Source organism: Halichoeres trimaculatus, unplaced genomic scaffold (genome assembly GCF_033239565.1).
Source record: "Halichoeres trimaculatus isolate MK-OKI-2021-1 unplaced genomic scaffold, fHalTri1.1 fHalTri1_scaffold_1, whole genome shotgun sequence".
NCBI lineage: Eukaryota > Metazoa > Chordata > Actinopteri > Labriformes > Labridae > Halichoeres > Halichoeres trimaculatus.
In genome coordinates, this window is record NW_027437179.1 from 35,135,278 (window position 1) to 35,153,599 (window position 18,322).

General features: G+C 39.1%; 1 protein-coding gene across 2 annotated transcripts in view; it reads left to right on the forward strand.

Annotated features, from left to right (window-relative positions):
* The window catches only part of arhgef10la (Rho guanine nucleotide exchange factor (GEF) 10-like a), a 212,532-nt gene that overhangs the window by 181,586 nt on the left and 12,624 nt on the right, over positions 1-18,322 (forward strand). For both annotated transcript variants that reach the window (XM_074665406.1, XM_074665415.1), the window contains one exon: positions 5,759-5,930. In XM_074665406.1, coding sequence (XP_074521507.1) covers positions 5,759-5,930 — 172 coding nt within the window. The remainder of the gene's footprint in view (positions 1-5,758; positions 5,931-18,322) is intronic.

Genomic DNA, 18,322 nt, shown 5'->3' on the forward strand with positions numbered 1-18,322 from the left:
AGTGTAGTAAACAAAGTAATTACCTGCTCAACAGAAATTTGTCTGTCTTAGCGTCAGTCTTCAGTCCCAAATCCCCCTGCCCCTTTTCCCACTCGTCATACATTTCTCCAATATTCAGTCTCTGTTGGCACCTATATCGCTCATAATTCTTCCTTGCTTCAGCCTTTTCCTCAAAACTTTTTCATTTTCTTCTCTTCGCTAAGGAGGGTAACAGTAACAGCTTCCTGGTTTTGGTCTTCACCGGCTCCATAACACTTTAGTAGCTGAGCAGCTAGCTGATGTGAGAGGGGTAGTGGGGAAGGATGAGGCGGGACCATGGGCGGAGGAGGGAGACAGGAGATTGGATGGGCTCACGCACAAACCCGAAATGAGGGGAACGGCGGTTTGTCCCGTTGGTCAATTATTATGCTGTTTTGCAGCTGATGTACTGATTGGATTTTTTTTGTTCTTTTTGCTTTTTATATTGTGTAGATCAGACCATGACAGCCTCATATACAGTGTTATTAATAATTACCTAGCTTCCAAATCATAGACCTTAGCTTTAAGTTGACTTTCTAATAATGGATGAGCGAAACACTTGCTTAGATTTCAGTTTTTGCAGTGTGTGATATCTGGCACCAAGACACTAGCAGCAGATCAACAGGGGGCCTCCTTGGTTCTCCAGTGTCATTGGTTTGAGATACTGGGAATTTGGATGCCAAGTTAACACCCTGGCCTCAGTGTCATCCTTACTTTGGTCATTGCTCCGTGGTCAGTCTGGTATTGGACACCAGTCAGCATGGTCACTGGCCATGAGCAGTGCTGACTTAGAGCAATCACTGAAACAATCAGTCTCTCCTCATCAGACCACATGAGCCTCATCATCAGCTCAGCTTTTTTTCCCCTTCCACCTTCTTTGGTTGTTACTGACAGCTGAAGTAGTGGAGATGCTCTGATCCAGTCTTCTGGCTATTATGACTTAACTTCTCAAGGCCACTCAAGTACTTACATTCAGCCATTTCCCTGCTTCCTACACATCAGCTCGAACTGCTCACTCACTGTCCAACAAAGTAGTGTTCAAACTGTTATCAAAGAGGGACAAATCAAATTTTCTGAAAAAGACCAGAAGCCAGCAGCTCTTACTGGCATAGTTATTATCTTTTAAAGGGACATATCTCCCCATTCATGAAGGGCTGTTGACAAACCACCAGATTTTTTTTCTAGACTCCACTCACAAACTCAGGCTACTACAAAGTCTGTTTGCTCTTTTTTTTTTTTTTTCTGCCAGAGTCAGACTCAAAAACCAGAATTAGCACCAAGTTGGAATATTATGGAACAACTTTAAAGAAATAAGCACAAGAAAATATTTTCAAACTTTGTCAAAGTAAGGTTTGTACGCTACTTAATTGACCAATTAAGATTGTTTTCACTTTCTATGGTACAAATAAAATGGATTTTTCGTGTTTGATTTTTCAAAACCCAATAATATACAAATAAAAGTGGTTCATTTTGCATTTTCTTTTCTTTCTATTTCTTTTACTTATTTTTTCTCAAATAAATCCATTCAATTTTGGTTTTAAACAAATTATCAACATTCTTCATCAACCAAACGTTTAAGAACAATGTGGGCATCTGACCCCATGGCCAATCCTTGATCAACTAAATAAACGCCAAAACCTTTTCCATCCCTCAGTGGCTCTCTAAATATCCTTTTCTACCGATTGCTTCTCTGATCAACTTATACATAGATCTCAAGTTTCGATTTCATGTGAGTTTTCTACTCCACCTTTTATCCTTTCTTGTTGGCGTATCAGTGCGAGATGTGCATGCCTTTTAAGACCTTAAGGTGGGTACACACCACAGGATAATCGGGCTTGATTTCCGCACCAATCTCCCCCTTACGATCAAAGCCAGCAAAGGCCTGATTGTCTGATGACATCATGTGTGATTTTCCTGTGGTGTGGGGTGTGTTAAAAGTTATTTTTACATGTTCGGAGCTGCTCAGAAGGCCTCCTATTCAGTGATCGAAGAAAATTAACATGTTTAATACTCGCGACTAAAAATCCTGTAGTGTGTGGGGCGCTCTGAGAGGAGCCAAGCAGGTATAGCATGTAATGTCACAATGCGAGTTGGAGTTGAGTAAAGTCGTTTTTAGTAATACAGATAGATTTCTTATTTCCAGACCACACTCTGTAAGATCAGGAGAGACAAATCTTGTGTGATCTGTCTTTTGTTATCATCAAGTAAGTGGTCTCTACATGTGTAAAGTTTTGGAGGCACAGGCACATCTGCAGTTTGCGCTCCTGTCTCAGGTTTTCCCATCTTAACTTTTCTCCCAGTTTCTTACACTATTTGATCACTATTTCTGGAAAAACAATCCATCACTTGGTGGCATCAAGTATCCTTGTGCCATCGTCACTGTTTTTTTAAATCAAACCTCACGTGTCCCTCAGTTGTCTTTGATACCAATTGAAGTGATCAGTTTTCTGCAGTGTTATGTGCAGCAAACTCTGCTTCCAACCAAGGAAAGTGTTCTCCATTAGGGAGCGATATGGGGGAAATATGTCAGAATGTTTTCAATGGCAGCAACAGGATCTGGATTTTATCAGGATTGTTTTCAAATTCATATCCCAAATATTTCATATCCTGCATTCTGAACCACTTTTGTGCACCAAGTTTTCCTTTTTTGCTCTATTTCACAACTTCAAGCTGGTCTTGTGTCCTCTGATAAGATTTTTGAACTCCTGATGCTCAAAATCCATATGTCAGGAAACTTCTCAACACATAATCTAAACCATCTCGAGAACAAGTAAATGTTTAATGCATAAAGAAGCATCACCACAAGAAGTGAAACAAGATGTATTCAACAGCATGTCAACAGCGAGGCCTGAGTTCATGAACTTTGAGACGGCAGCAGTGGGCAGTGAGGCTGAATAAACTTGGAGGATGTAGAACTTCATTTTCCAATTTACTTATTTGTACTTTTTAGTAACTTTAAGTTAGAGTTCAAAATGAAGTTATCAGTCAAAACACATTTTCCAAACAGCCGGCTTATCAATATTCTGAGCAAAGGACTAAGAGTTATTTAAAAAAACATACATATGCCAATAAAGCCTGAAGAGGGAACTCAAATCAATGATTGAAACACTTTTTCAAGCACAAGCGCAAATCTTTGTGGGTCTTGGTTGAATGACTCAGAAAAGGCGACATGTAGTTTCCAAGAATGGCTTCCAGGTGGTTTTGAACATATGGTGAGCAAGATTGTCTCTGGCTCGTACAGGATGTCAACCATTGATTAGCTGGAAGTCCTTTTTTAAAGCTTGATAATGATTAATGTAATCATCGTGCATCATATTCATGCTCAGGAGGACTGTTTTCTTTACAGACTTGTCAGCTCATCTAAATCTAATGGGTTATTAAAGGTGAAATTTGCCTTTTGAGTTTTGAATTTCTAAATATTTGATGGCTGCGCTCTGGAAAAACTCTGCGATGCCACTTCAGAGCGTGCACCATGCTGAGGAGTCAATTAAAGGAGAAAACACATCAAAGTCTTCTTTCCTTTTCCCAAATTCAAACAAAAGAGGGCCCACTGGCAAGGGCGAATAAACAGGTGGTCTGTGTGTGCGGATTGGTGTGCGAGGGGCTGCGGTCTCATCTTCAGTCACTCCCTCTCACTAGACTAATTGCACGGCCTCATGCAACTCGTGCACCGACAGCGATATGAGTTCTCAGATGATGCCCAAACCAGCCCTTGTCACGCCTTGGACTGCAGGGGCTGCATGTGTCGCCATGATAAGGCTCATTGCGTTTAGTTCAAGCTGCTCATTAAGACTGTGTGCCTGGAACTCTCTTATAACATTGAGCTTTTAAAAAGATAGCAGCTTGGGAAATGATGCAAATATGTTTAATATGTCAGCAACTCTGCAAATGAGAGAATTAGGAGCAGTTATTAGACTTTATTTATTGAAAAGGAAGTTTAGAGCAACAGTTGAATGTTAGTCTGAGGGGCTTGTGATTAAACTAATGTGATATTATGACAGCGCACATGTTTTAATGTAATTACAACCTAGTTAACCATCATTGAAATGTCCCTCAAAGGTCAGTATGGTCATAGCTCATATTTCTGGCTGTGATTTAAACATTTTAAAGTCATTTGGAAAATGTTGAAGCACTCATGTGTTTACCTTTCTTTCTGTCTTTGATTTTTGTCCTTTTTTATTTAGATTTTCTTGCATGGAAAATAAGTTGAAGCCATTTGAATGAATAATGAAAAGTGCTTAAAGCTGTCAAGTAAATAGTGAAAATATATATTTTGAAGAAGAGACCCAAAAATGTTCATTGTTAACATGCCATCCAACCAAATTATTTCACATCAACTGAGGGCAACCATTAAAACAAACCCTCTCCTCTTCTAAACTTTTTGTCATCTACAAACAATATTTAACTAAAAGTTACGGTTTGCATATTATTGACAAGGACTGACAGGAAGGACACACCCGCTGGACTTATAACAAAAGAAGGCACCTCATAAGGAAAAGTAAAAAGCAAAGGTTCCAAAAAAAACAACAGCTAAAACGCTGGAAGCTAAGGACTAAGTGACAAAAATAAAATAAAATAAAGCTTTACTGGCAAAATCACTCATAAAAAGTATTACCAGAAATGACTGGCTACATAAGTCTGCAGACTTTTAAACAGGAGGTATCGGAAACCAGGAGGGTGGGGATCACAATCACAAAGGCAGGGAGTGAAGTGACCTGAAACGAGAGGAGGGACATGACAGCAAAATGAAACCAGCACATGAAAAAACATGAAAGACCATACCAATGTAAAGAGGCACAAACTTCAACTAAACCGACAAGGCATGACAAATATGAAACATAAGGAAGTGTAAAAATCTACTGAAATTACAGAAAGAAGATCCCAACCTCCTCATGATGGTGTGAAACTTTAAAACACAAACCACAGCAAAAAAGTGTTGAAAATACTTGATAAAACCTGATGTAATTATTACAGTATGATGTCAAAGAAATATTTTCTTCCTAAGTTGCAAGGACACTTGGAGGAAGAATAAAGCATCTGCAGTCTTTGGTTGTATTGGTCACACTTTTACAAGAAACAGCAAATTTTGTTCTATCAAAGAAGAAGACTAATTTTGTTATTTTGAGAAACTGCTGCAATGATTTTCAAAAGGTTTATTTGTGTTGGCTGAAATCAATCCAGTATTCTTGTCAGTCTTTTATCTTGGCTGTTATTACTGTTATTAGCTTTTTGCTGTCTTTTTTGATATTTTCTCACATTTTGTTTTGAAATTCAAATCTCTTTTTTGAATGGATTTTCATTTTTTTATTTTTTTTATTTTACATATTTGTACCCCAGGAAGAGAAGATGACACCCAGCAAGTCTGAATTGATAGATGAATAAATAAATAAATAGATTTTGAAGTTTGAAGTATCAGAACTTATTGCTCTGGCACTTTCTCACTCAGAAGAATCAGGGTTTAAAATTCCACGACAGGATTTGAACGAGAGCTTAAGTCTCTGGTTTTAATAATTCTTCATCTTACATCATTAAAGTATTGTATGTCTTTGAGGTACCATAAGGCAAGCTGTTTGGATCTGACCTGCATTTTCACATCATTCCTCAACCCTCTATCCACTGTCCAGTTTGTTCTAAATAAAAGCATATAAACTCAGTAAGTAACTAAAAGAAATAAAGAGGGTGTTGGTTTCCAGAGATATGCAGGATGTCTTAATTTGAAACTTTTTTTTTCCCTCTGCAGAAGTTTGAAGTCCACCCCGATCCAATGGTCAGCGTGGCACACATGGCCTGTGCTGGTGGAGGGGTGTGGATGGCGTTCTCTGAGGGCTCCTCTATCCGCCTCTTTCATACTGAAACACTGGAGCTCCTGCAGGAAATCAACATCTCAACACGTTCAACGCTGCTAAGCACAGGTACACACACATCACCTAAAACACATCTGTCACCTCTTAAAATCATTTCCTTTCATTCTGACGTTCATTTCAAATAAGTGACCACTTTTTCTTCTTTATTTCAAACAGTAAGACGGTCTCTTGTTCCATAACAGACATGTGAAGCCATTGTTTTAAATTGATAATCCTCTCCTCCTCTAAATATTATTCATGTCTCGTCTTGCTCCTGGGGTGCTGCACTCCAGGGACCCACCTGAATAACTATCCATCCCAGGTCTTCCTAAATCCATAATAAAGCCTTGGGGTTGGAGGCAGGGATTAATAAAAAAGAAATGAAGTCATTGAAGAGCAGTAAAATGACAGTGGTGAAGATTTTTATACCAAGGGTTCCCATGAAAGCGCACTTGTCTTTCTTTAAACATCCTTGTTTACCTCCTCTTCTCTTCATCTACCTATCCACCCGCCCCCGGTTTGACTTCATATTTCCTGTCTTTGTCCCACTTTCTCCTCGGTTCTCATGCCCTTGCTTTAAAATCCTCTCACCCTACTCTCACATCCCACTGCAGTGTGTTTAGCATGCCACGGATAGCCCATTACTTCCTCTGTGCTTTCTTTTCATGATGGATGAAATATTTATCAGCCGGTGTGGGTGTTATCCTTCTCTTAATGGAAGAAATATGGTAAACAAATGACATAGCCATGAACACAAACTAAAACTGCAAACTAGTGAGAGCAACCGACTAGATTCAGGTTTTAGGTTCTGAAACATTACAATAATACATCTACACTCATTACACCCTGATTATTTGGATCTTTAGAGATACTCTGCTTTCTCATATTTTAAACAAGGAAAGTAACAAAGCTGGATGTCCAGACTAAGCGTGTGCAGATTGTCAAACATCTGCTTATTTCTATCTTGTAGAAGCTCCTGAATCTCTCTGTAAACCGATCAAAAGTTGGCAAGAGATCTTAACCAGATCTTTGCCAGACCGTTACCAGATCTACGCAAGACATGTTAAAATGATAAATCATCACATAAAGATCACCTAACTGGTTAATGCAAGTTGAAATGGGGCCCTCAAACACCAATGTCTGCTCATAGTTCCAACCCTGACAGGCCTCTAGAGCAGGGATATCAAACACATTTTCACTAAGGGCCACATCAGCACAATGGTTGCCCTCAAAGGGCCAGATATAACTGTAAAGGCCTTTGCACACCAGTGGCGATGCGAATAAACGGCACAAAATTGCGAAAAATTTGGAGGCCTTATATTCAATCTCCGCAGCTATTCTTCTCCAAATGGTGTCTTTGTAAGCAATGTTTTTGTAGTTTTATTTCTTCTGTTGTAAAGAACCAGGTGCTGGGTCACAAACATAATCGATGTTGAATGTATTGGTATGTGACTCTTAACAACAAGTGTTTTGATTGTCGGATGTGAAGTTTGGAAAAACGACCTCGGTGCTGTAACATATTAGACTATGAATATGCAAAGACAAAGGGGTAGGACTAGAAAAGTGTCTGACTTCATCCTACACCCTTTCGAACAAGGTATAAAGAACTATGTTATTAGAGTTGTTTCTTTAATTATCATGTTTTTTTTTGCTTTTTTATCTGTTTCAACAAATCATACATCTTATTTATCCCTGTACTGTTTTTGGTTTTTGTTGTATCTTTAACCTGTTTGAATCAACAAACAAATGAAACGAATGGAATAAAATAAAATAGGGTCGCAAGTTGCTGGTGTGAAAGCTTGCATTGAAACACAGTAGATTTGAAAAAAAAAAAAAAAAACATGCGAAATACTCGCGGGAAAAATTTGCATCTGGTGTGCAAAGGACTTAAGACAGCATAAAACGTAGCTAAATGAAACTAAATGTAAAATAAAAGTAACTACTGCTTCGAAAATGCCCCGAAAAAGACTTCGCAACGTGGGCAATTTCTTCAGCCACATTAAAACTAGCTTTTACTGCCGTGTTGTTTTTGGTTGTGGCTTTCTTGGACACATCCTGCTGCCATTGCATTTTGCATTTTAAACCTTGCACTTTTTGTGGTCTTTCTTGAAGACTCACTGTGACGTACTTAGCTCTGTGTTTTGTGTCAAAATGCTGACATCGAGTAGTTTCTGACAACCGCCTCGACCTTGGCAACACAAAAGATATACTGTTTTTTCTCCTTGAAGCACCAACATATATTGAGCTTCCCATCTGCCTTTAAACAGCCTTCGTCTGCATCAGCTTCCTGGACATTTTGGGATCATTGTTTTATTTCCTAATTCCACTATATTTCAGAAAATATCACTGATATGAAAAACTGCAATCTAGTGGAGGAATGCCATCACTTTGCAGGTAACATAATCAGTAGGTATTATAGGAAACATAGTTAATGGTCAATGGACCCTTTTGACTTGTCTGTTATAAGACAATCAGACCTTTTAAGCTCTCGTGGGCCACATAAATGGCATGGCAGGCCTTGAGTTTGACATGTGTGCTCTAGAGGGCTGCTCAATCAGAGGAAAGGGGGTTTGTGGAGCAGGGAGCTTTAAAAAGCCAGCAGCTAAAATGAAGCTTTATAAGAGAGACTGGAATAAGGTTTTTCTAAAACACCATTGCGATGGAAATTAGGGATTTTTAAAGACAAAAAAAACACAATACCCCCTCTTTTAATACTTTTTCCTGTATCCAATCCTGCGACAGTTTTTTTGACATCTGTATAGAGAGGAAACAAGAGGAGTGATGCTTTCCTTCACACATTTTATTGTATCTAACATTATTGTAACTAATATCTTAAAAAAACTTACTTAGATAAAATTGGTCATTTCCAATGATGTTTGAAGTCATGTTTAATTTGTGTCATTAGCTTTGTGTTTGTGTGTTCTTAGTCCACCAAAACTTCTTGTCATTGTCTATGTTCTTATCAACACACTGGGATTAGGAATGAGCCACAGGTGTAGACTCCAGGTAGTGGTCAGTATGAGTTAATTTATTTTCAGAGTACAAAGTGTCAGACCACGCTATCTCTACATCTGTTCCCCTTGTTTTTAAGGATTTCCGTGAAAGCAGTAGAATCAGTTGTTTACATTTTGCAGTCATGTGACACTCAGACACAATCTCTCCATGTGCTGCAAGTGACATCAGTTAGACTTCAATTTTAGATCTATCATAGAAAATGAGAAATTGTTGATGTGTCTCAGGTGATACCGCTTTCATCACATGTTCTTCATTGAGATTACTACCCCTGGGCACATAGCAAACGTTGAGTTCAAACAATGTGTCTTAAAGCCTGAGTACATATGAATCAACACCAGCCAACATAAACATGTTTAGGCTGTAAAATGTGGGTCATGAGCTTATTCAGAAAAAGTAAGAATCAGATTCAACATCAGGGGAGTAAAACGACTACGTCTGGATTTTGAAAATGTCTTTTTCATTGAACCCCACCGACTGTGATTGATGTTTTTAGAGCAAATCTCAAAGGAATGGCAGCAAGTTATCTCATCAGAAATGAAACAGGCGTGTCTCTTGTGATTTGAGAAGGGAAAAAAAGGAAGAAAGATTCAAAGGGAGAATTTCAAGAGAACAGAATGGCCAAGGTATCCTCTGACCCAGAGGTCGTTTTCACCCAATGCAAGCGCTTCCCCTTGAAATATGCAGAAGATTCAAGGGAGAGTGACAGCCTCAAGGCTCAAACCCTGGGGGAAGTTACTTCGTGAAAAGAAAAGAGTTTTACAGCTCATGTCTTCAGGATCCACAAAAGGAAAAGAATCTCTGACTTAGGTTGTGATTTGTTGAGCTCACAGGAGACGACTTGATCCCCTGACACTTTACACCAGAGATAATACACATGAAATACTAATAGTTCCTCTCTGTAAAGGGTCTCTGCTCCTGTAGGTTTCTCCTTGACTTATGCCAGGACACGCTGTAATGATATACCCCTAATCCTCTCCCCTAATGTGATTTACACTCATCAGGGAATTCCAGTTGCAGTAAACAAGAGAGAAGTTTTTGAAGCAGAGAAAACTGCTGATCTCTTCCCTACTAATGCCTTTAATAGTTGTATCCTTGGGGTGAAAAATAATATTCCAAAATAACGTCCTTGGTGACATATCAGAGGGAACATTTATCTTTGGAGACATCTTCTTTTTTAAGGCAAATACCAGCTCCCATGATGAACCCACAACACACTGCAGAGTGTGCAAACTGGAAGAAACTGCAACATAGCTGGAGGTGAAGCTGTACTTCTTTAATCTCAAGTGCTTTGGTCATTACCCCACTTTATCGCTGCTCTAAAAGACAATTCCTGACACTGACGTCTCTCGGCAAAACTCTAGATTTCATGGTATCTGAAGGGTGGGTGTTCATGGGTATCACTTCATCACTTAAGCTCTCAAACCAACGTAAAAATATACTCTGAGGCACTGTGAGCAGGTGGCCAGAGATCTGAGAGAAAGGATGTTATTACTGCAGCCTGAAACCTTCTAGAGCAGCAGACTGTAGGATCACAATATAAAGCAAAGAAAGCAGAGGCAAAACTGTGCTTCCATGATTGGCCACTTGAGGCAGGCTCTGAAAGTGAGTCAATCCCTATTAGCCCCCTTTAAAACTCTATATTAACCTAGTCTTAGTATCTAACAAGCATGTTTCACACCAGAATATTGTCTTGTCTTAGATGATTATGGTTGAGATTCTAACTAACTACTTTGTTATGGAGTATTTTTTGCTAAGAAATACTTCAAAAAGTGTGAATAACAGAACACAAATTTCAAGCTGGATCAGGTAAAGGCAACTGGACTTGGTAGATTTTAAAGGTAAAAAAGGAATACATGATGAAGTTGTGATATCCAAACAAAGAAGAAGGGATGAGAGAGTACTGGTATTGCTATTTGGTATCTGGCCGATACCAGCCTTTTTTCAAGTTATCAGTACTCGCGAAGGCTGCCGATACCAGAGGCCAATAGTCAAGGCAAAAAAAAATCTTGAATCAAGTGTGTCCCCCTCGCCAGTAGTTGCCGCTAAAGATACATAAACATTGACAGCTGTTGGTTTATTTTCGTACTTTTGTTAATTTATTAAAAAAAATGTAAACTCAGAGAAAGTTATTTGTGTTTTATTTTGGACTTAATTGCAGAATAACTGCTGTCTTTGTTCGAAATGATCTGTCACTGTTAACTGAAATTTTATGTATCAAAACTAGTGGTATCGGTATCGGTGAGTACTCAGGAGGAAGTACTCATATGCTCATACTGGTATCGGTGTAAAAAAAAGTAGAATCAAACATCCCTACAAAGAAGATCAACAATATATAATAAAAAAACACAAGAAAAATTACTTAGAAAATAAAAATATCAAAGAAAGAAGGATGAGGAAAAAAGGAAAGGATGGTTTGCAGAAGATACATCCATACACATGCACACTCAGGCACACCTGCTAATGCACTCACACTGTGATCAATGTTTTCTTTAGACGACAACTACACATGTAGAGATATTTCTGAAGTAAATTATCTATTTATATATCTGTTTTGTATTTTACAGTCAGAAAACTGTAGGGACGTATGGTCCATTAAGAAAGGGGTATGACAGCAGTTCATTAAGTTGTTGTTATGGTTATCGCCTATAATGCAACAACCACCACCACACTACCTTTGCAGCAATGAGGGATAAAGCCAGACCAAGCAGGCCCTCATTTCTATGGTCCCAGCAGTACAGTCAGGATCTCCAGAGGATACAAAAGGCACAGATACGAGATACCTATCACTTGTGTTGTACATTGACCATGCCGTTCTCAAGCACGATTATCTCCCTGGCCAATACAGCCTGCGGTCACACTCGTCCAATATGAACCAGGCTGCAGACACATATCAGAGTCAGCACAATAGAGAAACCAAAAATATTTCTTCAAATTTAGTGACTTTTTGGCTTATGATAAGTCATTTGGGAAGACACAGCCCTCTGACAGCCCTGTTATTGTTTAGCATGATTGTTGAGAGGAACAGCCGCAGAGTTTAATGAGTTATATGTCATGGACTCGTTGTGTAGTACGCATGCTTGTGCATGAAGTGTACTCCGCCAAAGCACACCTCTCTGAGGTGTGCCAAAGCAGAGAAGTGTACCATACCTGTGCACAGTACACTTGCAGTCACACTGGCCAATGAACTGGACTTAAGGGTGAAAGCAGGCTTGGGCACGATACAGATGGCCAGTGTGACAGAGCCCTTAAAGGAGGCCTGTTATTTTTTAAATAGAATCACAACCCAAAGTAGGATCATAGATATGGGAGGAACTTTGCCCTCCAGACCATAAGGAAGAGTGTATTTTGGAGGTTATTTTTCCATGTCCTTGTTTGTTTCTTGTTGGGGAGAGGTGTGAGGGGTTATGCCCCTGGCTGCTCCAGGCCTGTCATGTTGCTCTGTGAAGGTTCTCTGTCATCCAGGTCATAAAAATTTGAAACTTGATATGATGAGGACAACAAGACTTAGTAGAGCTCTTGAAGATGGATATATTCTCAGTCAATGGGACAAAAAAACACATGGGTTATTGGAAGTCGTATCACAAAGTCAGTCTGTGCAGAATCTGGTGCCAAATGAAGTCACCAGTGCAGGATGACAGCCAGTGTTACTGATGGGAGACACTGGATTCACTTTTGTTCAGTGGCAGGAGGTGAAGACTTCAATCATTACACTGTGTTTAACGTTGATTGAGACCCTCTCTTTTCTCAAGCTTCCTCCTCCCTTTCATCCAGATATGGTCACTCCTGGCTCCAAAAGCATCATTCTGTGCTGCAAATGCCAAATTTCAGCTTCCAAAAGGCAGCTGTGAATGTTTTGGTGATGTCTCACTGGCTCCATCCATGCTTTTAAATGTAGAGCCGCGGCACCCTCCGAGGTGTGAACCCAAAAGCTCCCTGTTTGCTGACTGTCCTCTTCTGCTCTGCCTCCACTTCCTCTGCCACACACAGCATCAGCTTCCTCCTCTTAATGACTCATCCCTGCACAGTGTCATGAATTAATTAATGCCAATGTTGGGCCACTCATGCAAATCATCATAATCTGAGCATCACACTAATCAAACATGTAAATTCAGCTGCACGTGTAAACCAGCATTCTCTTAGTTGTGATAAGATGAGGGTTGGGGTAATTCAATTATGGTTGCCATGGATATTATGGGAAATGGTACTATAGATAAACTAGGCCGTGCTGGGAGCCAGGAGCTGAGGGACCACAGAAGGGATGCAAAAATAAATCCACAACAAACACTGCATTTTTTCTGGCTCTATTGTTAAGAGGAAACAAAGCATGTGCATGTATAATAACAGCACTTTTATCCTCTCCCTGGCTCTAATGCTGCGCTGCCAAAACACAGCGTCAATGGAGACAGCAGAACAGATATTGTGGGTTTCCCTAATGCATCGTGCTTTATCACAGGGTATCAGGAAGTTTTTTTCTCCTTTTACAGAGAAGATCGGTGGCCTGGGGGAATAAAGAATCAGTCAGAGCTGCAGAAATTTGAAGAGTTTGAAGAGAACTACTAAAAGCACTGATATAACTTGCTGTATCTCATAAGACTACAAGTCTGATATCAAGTGCATAAATTTGTGAGTCAGATGCAAAGTATGAGAAAAAAGGCCAATCATTTCACGTTATTTCATTCCACTCTTAAAAAAATCATATGAACTAAATTTATCATAACCAATATAAAGTGTGTTGATCAACAAATGTCTTTTCTGTGTTTCAAACAAACCCCTCAAGGTCAAATGGATCTTAAAAACTGTTTTTAAACACACAAAAACATCTACTTTTATACTTGGTACTTAATTCAGGCAGTAAGGGGTTAACTGGCACCACTTAATCTGATAGGTTAAGCGTCGTCATCAGCATCGCATTGTTGTAAAAGCATAACCATTATACATGCAGGCCTTCACTAAATAATAAAATGAGGCATTCTGCAAGAGAAGTGCTGCTTATGCGTATATAAAGGTCACATGAATTCAGACATTTGTGAATGCTCACAGTGCATTAATGGTAAGGTTAAGATTTACTGTGCAGCGTTCATTCAGAACTCTGCTTTTCTAATAATAGAGGACGTGCACAGACACACTGTCCAGCTCCAAAACAAAGATGGCTAAATATGGAAGTTTTGGATGATAGATTGGACACAACACATGGGACCTTCACCCAGCGGTTGGTTTGGGTTCAGTGTGAACACAGCAGTTTCATTGTAATCCAATGAGTAAAGTCTTTCCATGGACTGTGTTAATGTGGAACCAGTTGCAGATACATTAGCATTTAATTTTAGCTGGTGGCCGCCATATTGGAAATGTTAACTTTAGACTAATCCTCTTTAAATAAATGCAAAGTTCACAAAAATTCCCCAACACTCCCATCTGTCAGTCCGTTTTTCCAAGTTAAGCCATCTGCACACTAGACGTGTACTTTTTGTGCAAATATTTCGCATGTTATTTATTTCTTTTGAACCTACTGTTTTTCAAGGCAAGCTGTCACACCAGCAACATTCTTTCACTGTGTGAAATTGCAGTTTTTTATTTTTTTTCTTGACCGAGGTGGATTTTTCCAAAGTTTCACTTGTGACTAGTGTACATCCAACCAAATCAAAACGCTTGCTGCAGCATTTTTGAAGCTGTAGTGACATTTATTTTACATTTAGTTTAATTTAGCTACATTTTATGGTGTCTTAAGTCTTTTGCACACCAGACAAATTTTTTGGCATGAATATTTCGCATATTTTATGTTTTTTTTATAGTCACATACCAAAACATTCAACATTAATTGTGTTTTGGTCCCAGCACCCCGTTCTTTACAACAAAGACATAAAAACTACAAAGATTATGATTACAAAGACAGCTGTTCTCTGAGCTGTTAGATACTCAGATGTATAAGTGATAGAAAAAGCCAGCACCCCTTTTTTTTGATTGCTTTGAAAAATTTGGCATTTTGTCGGGGCATTGGGGTCTAACCATGCAGGTCATGAACTGACCTAAAAGGAGCTCTAACAAGGTCTCCATGCCTTTTAAGTGGACACTTGAGAACTGCTGTTTCTTGTGCATCTGAAGAACTTTAGTTTTTTATGCCAGTGGTTACTACTTTTATTTTTTTGTTCCCTTTAAAAAATATATATATATATGAAAACTTTGATGAGACACTTGTTACCTGTGTTTATTTTGGTGCCTTTCGTAGACAAATGATTACTTTTTCTTCTTTAGTGGACTACAGCTCAACTGTGGAAATGAAGTATTTAATTCAGGGGTGTCATTTGGTGGTGTAAACAATACTACTGAATTACTTAAAGGCTAGTATAGTTCACAGTATATAGTTAATGAAATTATAGCCAGGTATGTGGGGAACTGCATATTTCTTATACGGTTAGGCCCGTCATCCACACGACAACAGAATTTTACATCACAAAAACGTTGTTCTCTGAAAACTATGGCTATGTGTGTACAAGGCCTAAAAGTTGAGTAATTCCAAAAATATTTTTGATTGTTTATCTCACAATTTTGCCTTTTTTTCCTGTTGGAAATGGGCTTCCATAGTAAGAAGTAGTTTCATCAACCACAACCAAGATATTCTTTTTTTTTTTTTTTTTTTTTACAGTAGCACTATTTTGCGGGTAAGAATGTACAAAAAAGGAGCATGCATGCTGTCTTTAAATATCACCTACCAGCTACTAGTGGATTCAAGCATGAAATGAACATAGAAAAAGTTCACCCTTAAGTTGATGGTCTTTTTTGTGTCTTAAGATCCATAAAGAAACCTCAGTGCTACTTTCAGTATATTTAATAATGAGCTTTGAAAAATAAAAAACCCTCACAGGAGCTTTAAAAATGTGTATAAGTGGAAATGCATGACATGTTTTCTAATGGCACACATGGTTAAAGGTTTCAGTGCGTCACACTGTGACTACAGGGCGTCATGTGTTGCCTATTTGCCACTCAGTGCGCTGTGATGAAGTATTCATGTTCCATGATTCATAATGTAGTCAAGTATGCAGTGTATGCATAAACCTACTGCGTCAAGAGAAAGTGAGTCATAGACTGTCGATGTGCAAAGAAGAGGAAAAGGTTATCTTTGAATCCATTCTCATTCCTTTTTCATCAAACTTTGAATATTATTTAAGAGTTTTAAGCTAATTAAGTTTTTCTACTTTGATAACCTTTGTAATCAAATCATCTTTTCTGTTTTACAAGATAAAACCTTTCACTACAAAGTAAAACTTGTTATTCTAAAGTTTAGTTGAAGTTAATGAAAGACCATCTTTGATCTTTAATATTAAATCATTAACAGGTTGTGATTCTTAAAAACTCATGAGGCTCTTTGTTGATCTGGTCAGAAAGAGATTTCTGTGGAGTAACATCTGCAGATGGGAAAACACGAATGTATGAAGCAGACCTCAGGCACGTGGGGTTTGCTCATTCTGGAGGATTATCGTGGAAGTGTTTGAAGGAGCTCCTGGATGTCTGACATGTTTTCAATAACAGATAACTTCCCGGCATCAGTCAAACTTTGTAAAGCAGGAGGTAAAACTTTGCTGCTCGATATGTGAAAAGCAGTCAGATGTAGAACATGCTGCACCAACTTCACACATTCCTGATTCCTGCATCCAGCTTCTGTGAGAGTTTGTCTTCAAACTGGGTCAGCAGCAGGTAGACAAATCCAATTTCTCATAATCTTACATAACCCCGAGCCCTGTGCGGCTGAGCTGTGCACGCGCTGAGATTACAGAATCCAGACTGATTTCAGAGTTTAAACCTTACCCACAGCTAACACTGATAACCTACACAAACAGAACTCTAACTTCTTTTCATACAAATTGATATAGCAGTGTGGGTTATTAGTGTATCAATGAAAGTTAATATTTCAACTCCCAGAATTTTCTGAAAGTCAAAGCATCATAGTAAGTTTTTTATTTGAATACAGAGCTTAAGCCTCCCCGAGGGTTATCACTGATAAAACTTCATTGTTAAATCACAAAAAAAATAATTTTAATGAACTTTTGGCTATGAGTAAATCAATAAAAGTTCATAGTTCACTCTCCTAATAGATTTTTTTATTAAGCTGTTTGGCGGTTTTGAGAGATGAAGTCAGTTTCGAGGTTCATAACTTGTTTACAGCCTCGAATGATAAATGAGTTGGAAAAAAATGGCCCCAATAGCTCATTTCTTTACTCGGAAGGTGAATTTTCCTTTAACTCTTAAGCTTTTTCAGGTATTTAAGTTACAAGTTGTATATTATGAAATTTTCTCCTTGACTGACACGCATACACTCCAGCTGTAATTGAAAAAGGCTAAAGTCCCGCCACTTTCTATTAGCTTTTTGATTGGTTGACCAAAAGTTAGGTTGCATCTATGTTATTAAATCATACAATTTAAGACAGAGGTTTTCAAAAAGTGCCACGTTTGATTTTGTGAAAAGAACCGGTGATCGGCAGCTCTCTCTGACATATTTATTTACCTTAAAAGTAAAATATGAATACTCTGTGTTAACTATTTCTCTTAGTGATTTCTGGTCATAAGTGTCTGCTTAAACATACTTGTGACATTATTAAAGACCGATGAAGTTAAACCTCACCTGACCTTCAACTGTCTCTTGATACCATATGATACATGGTCAGTTTTATGCAGTGTTACATGCTCTGTAATCATCAGAGAACTCTGCTTCTTCTCAAGAAAAATGCTCTCCATTAGGGGGCAATAGCAAGAGCGAGAGATTGACAGACGGATCTGGGCAACGTCGGCAGTGATGCGGACGCTATACCGGTCCATTGTGGTGAAGAGTAAGTTGAGCCAGAAGGCAAGGCTCTCAATTTACCGGTCAATCTAGGTTCCAACCCTCAAGTATGGCCACGAGATCTGGGTAGTGTCTGGGCTCAGCCTTAGGGATAGGGTTCGGAGCTTGGACAGCCGGGAGAGCCTAGGAGTAGAGCCGCTGCCCTAAGTGGGCTAGATGAGCCAGATGAGGTAGTTCGGGCATCTGGCGAGGACGCCTCCCAGACGGCTCCCTGGGGAGGTGTTTCAGGCATGTCCAACTGAAAGGAGACCCCGGGTTGGACCCATGACACGATGGAGGGATTATATCTCTCAAGTGGCCTGGTAACGCCTTGGTATCCCTTCAGAGGAGCTGGTGGAAGTGGCTGGGGACAGGGGCCATTGGTCTTTGCTGATGGCACTGCTGCCCCCCTGACCCAGACCCAGATAAGCAGTGGAAAATGGAATGGGATCAGGATATGGATTTTATCTGGAATTTTTTTCATAATCAGACCATGTTAACTTGCAAACAACATTTTTTGCACCAAATAATTCTTACCACTGTTTTTATTTCTGCTGCACCAATTTATAACTTTATTCTAGTCCTGTGTCCTCTAATGTGGTTTTTGAACACTCAGATTTTATCATGATAAATC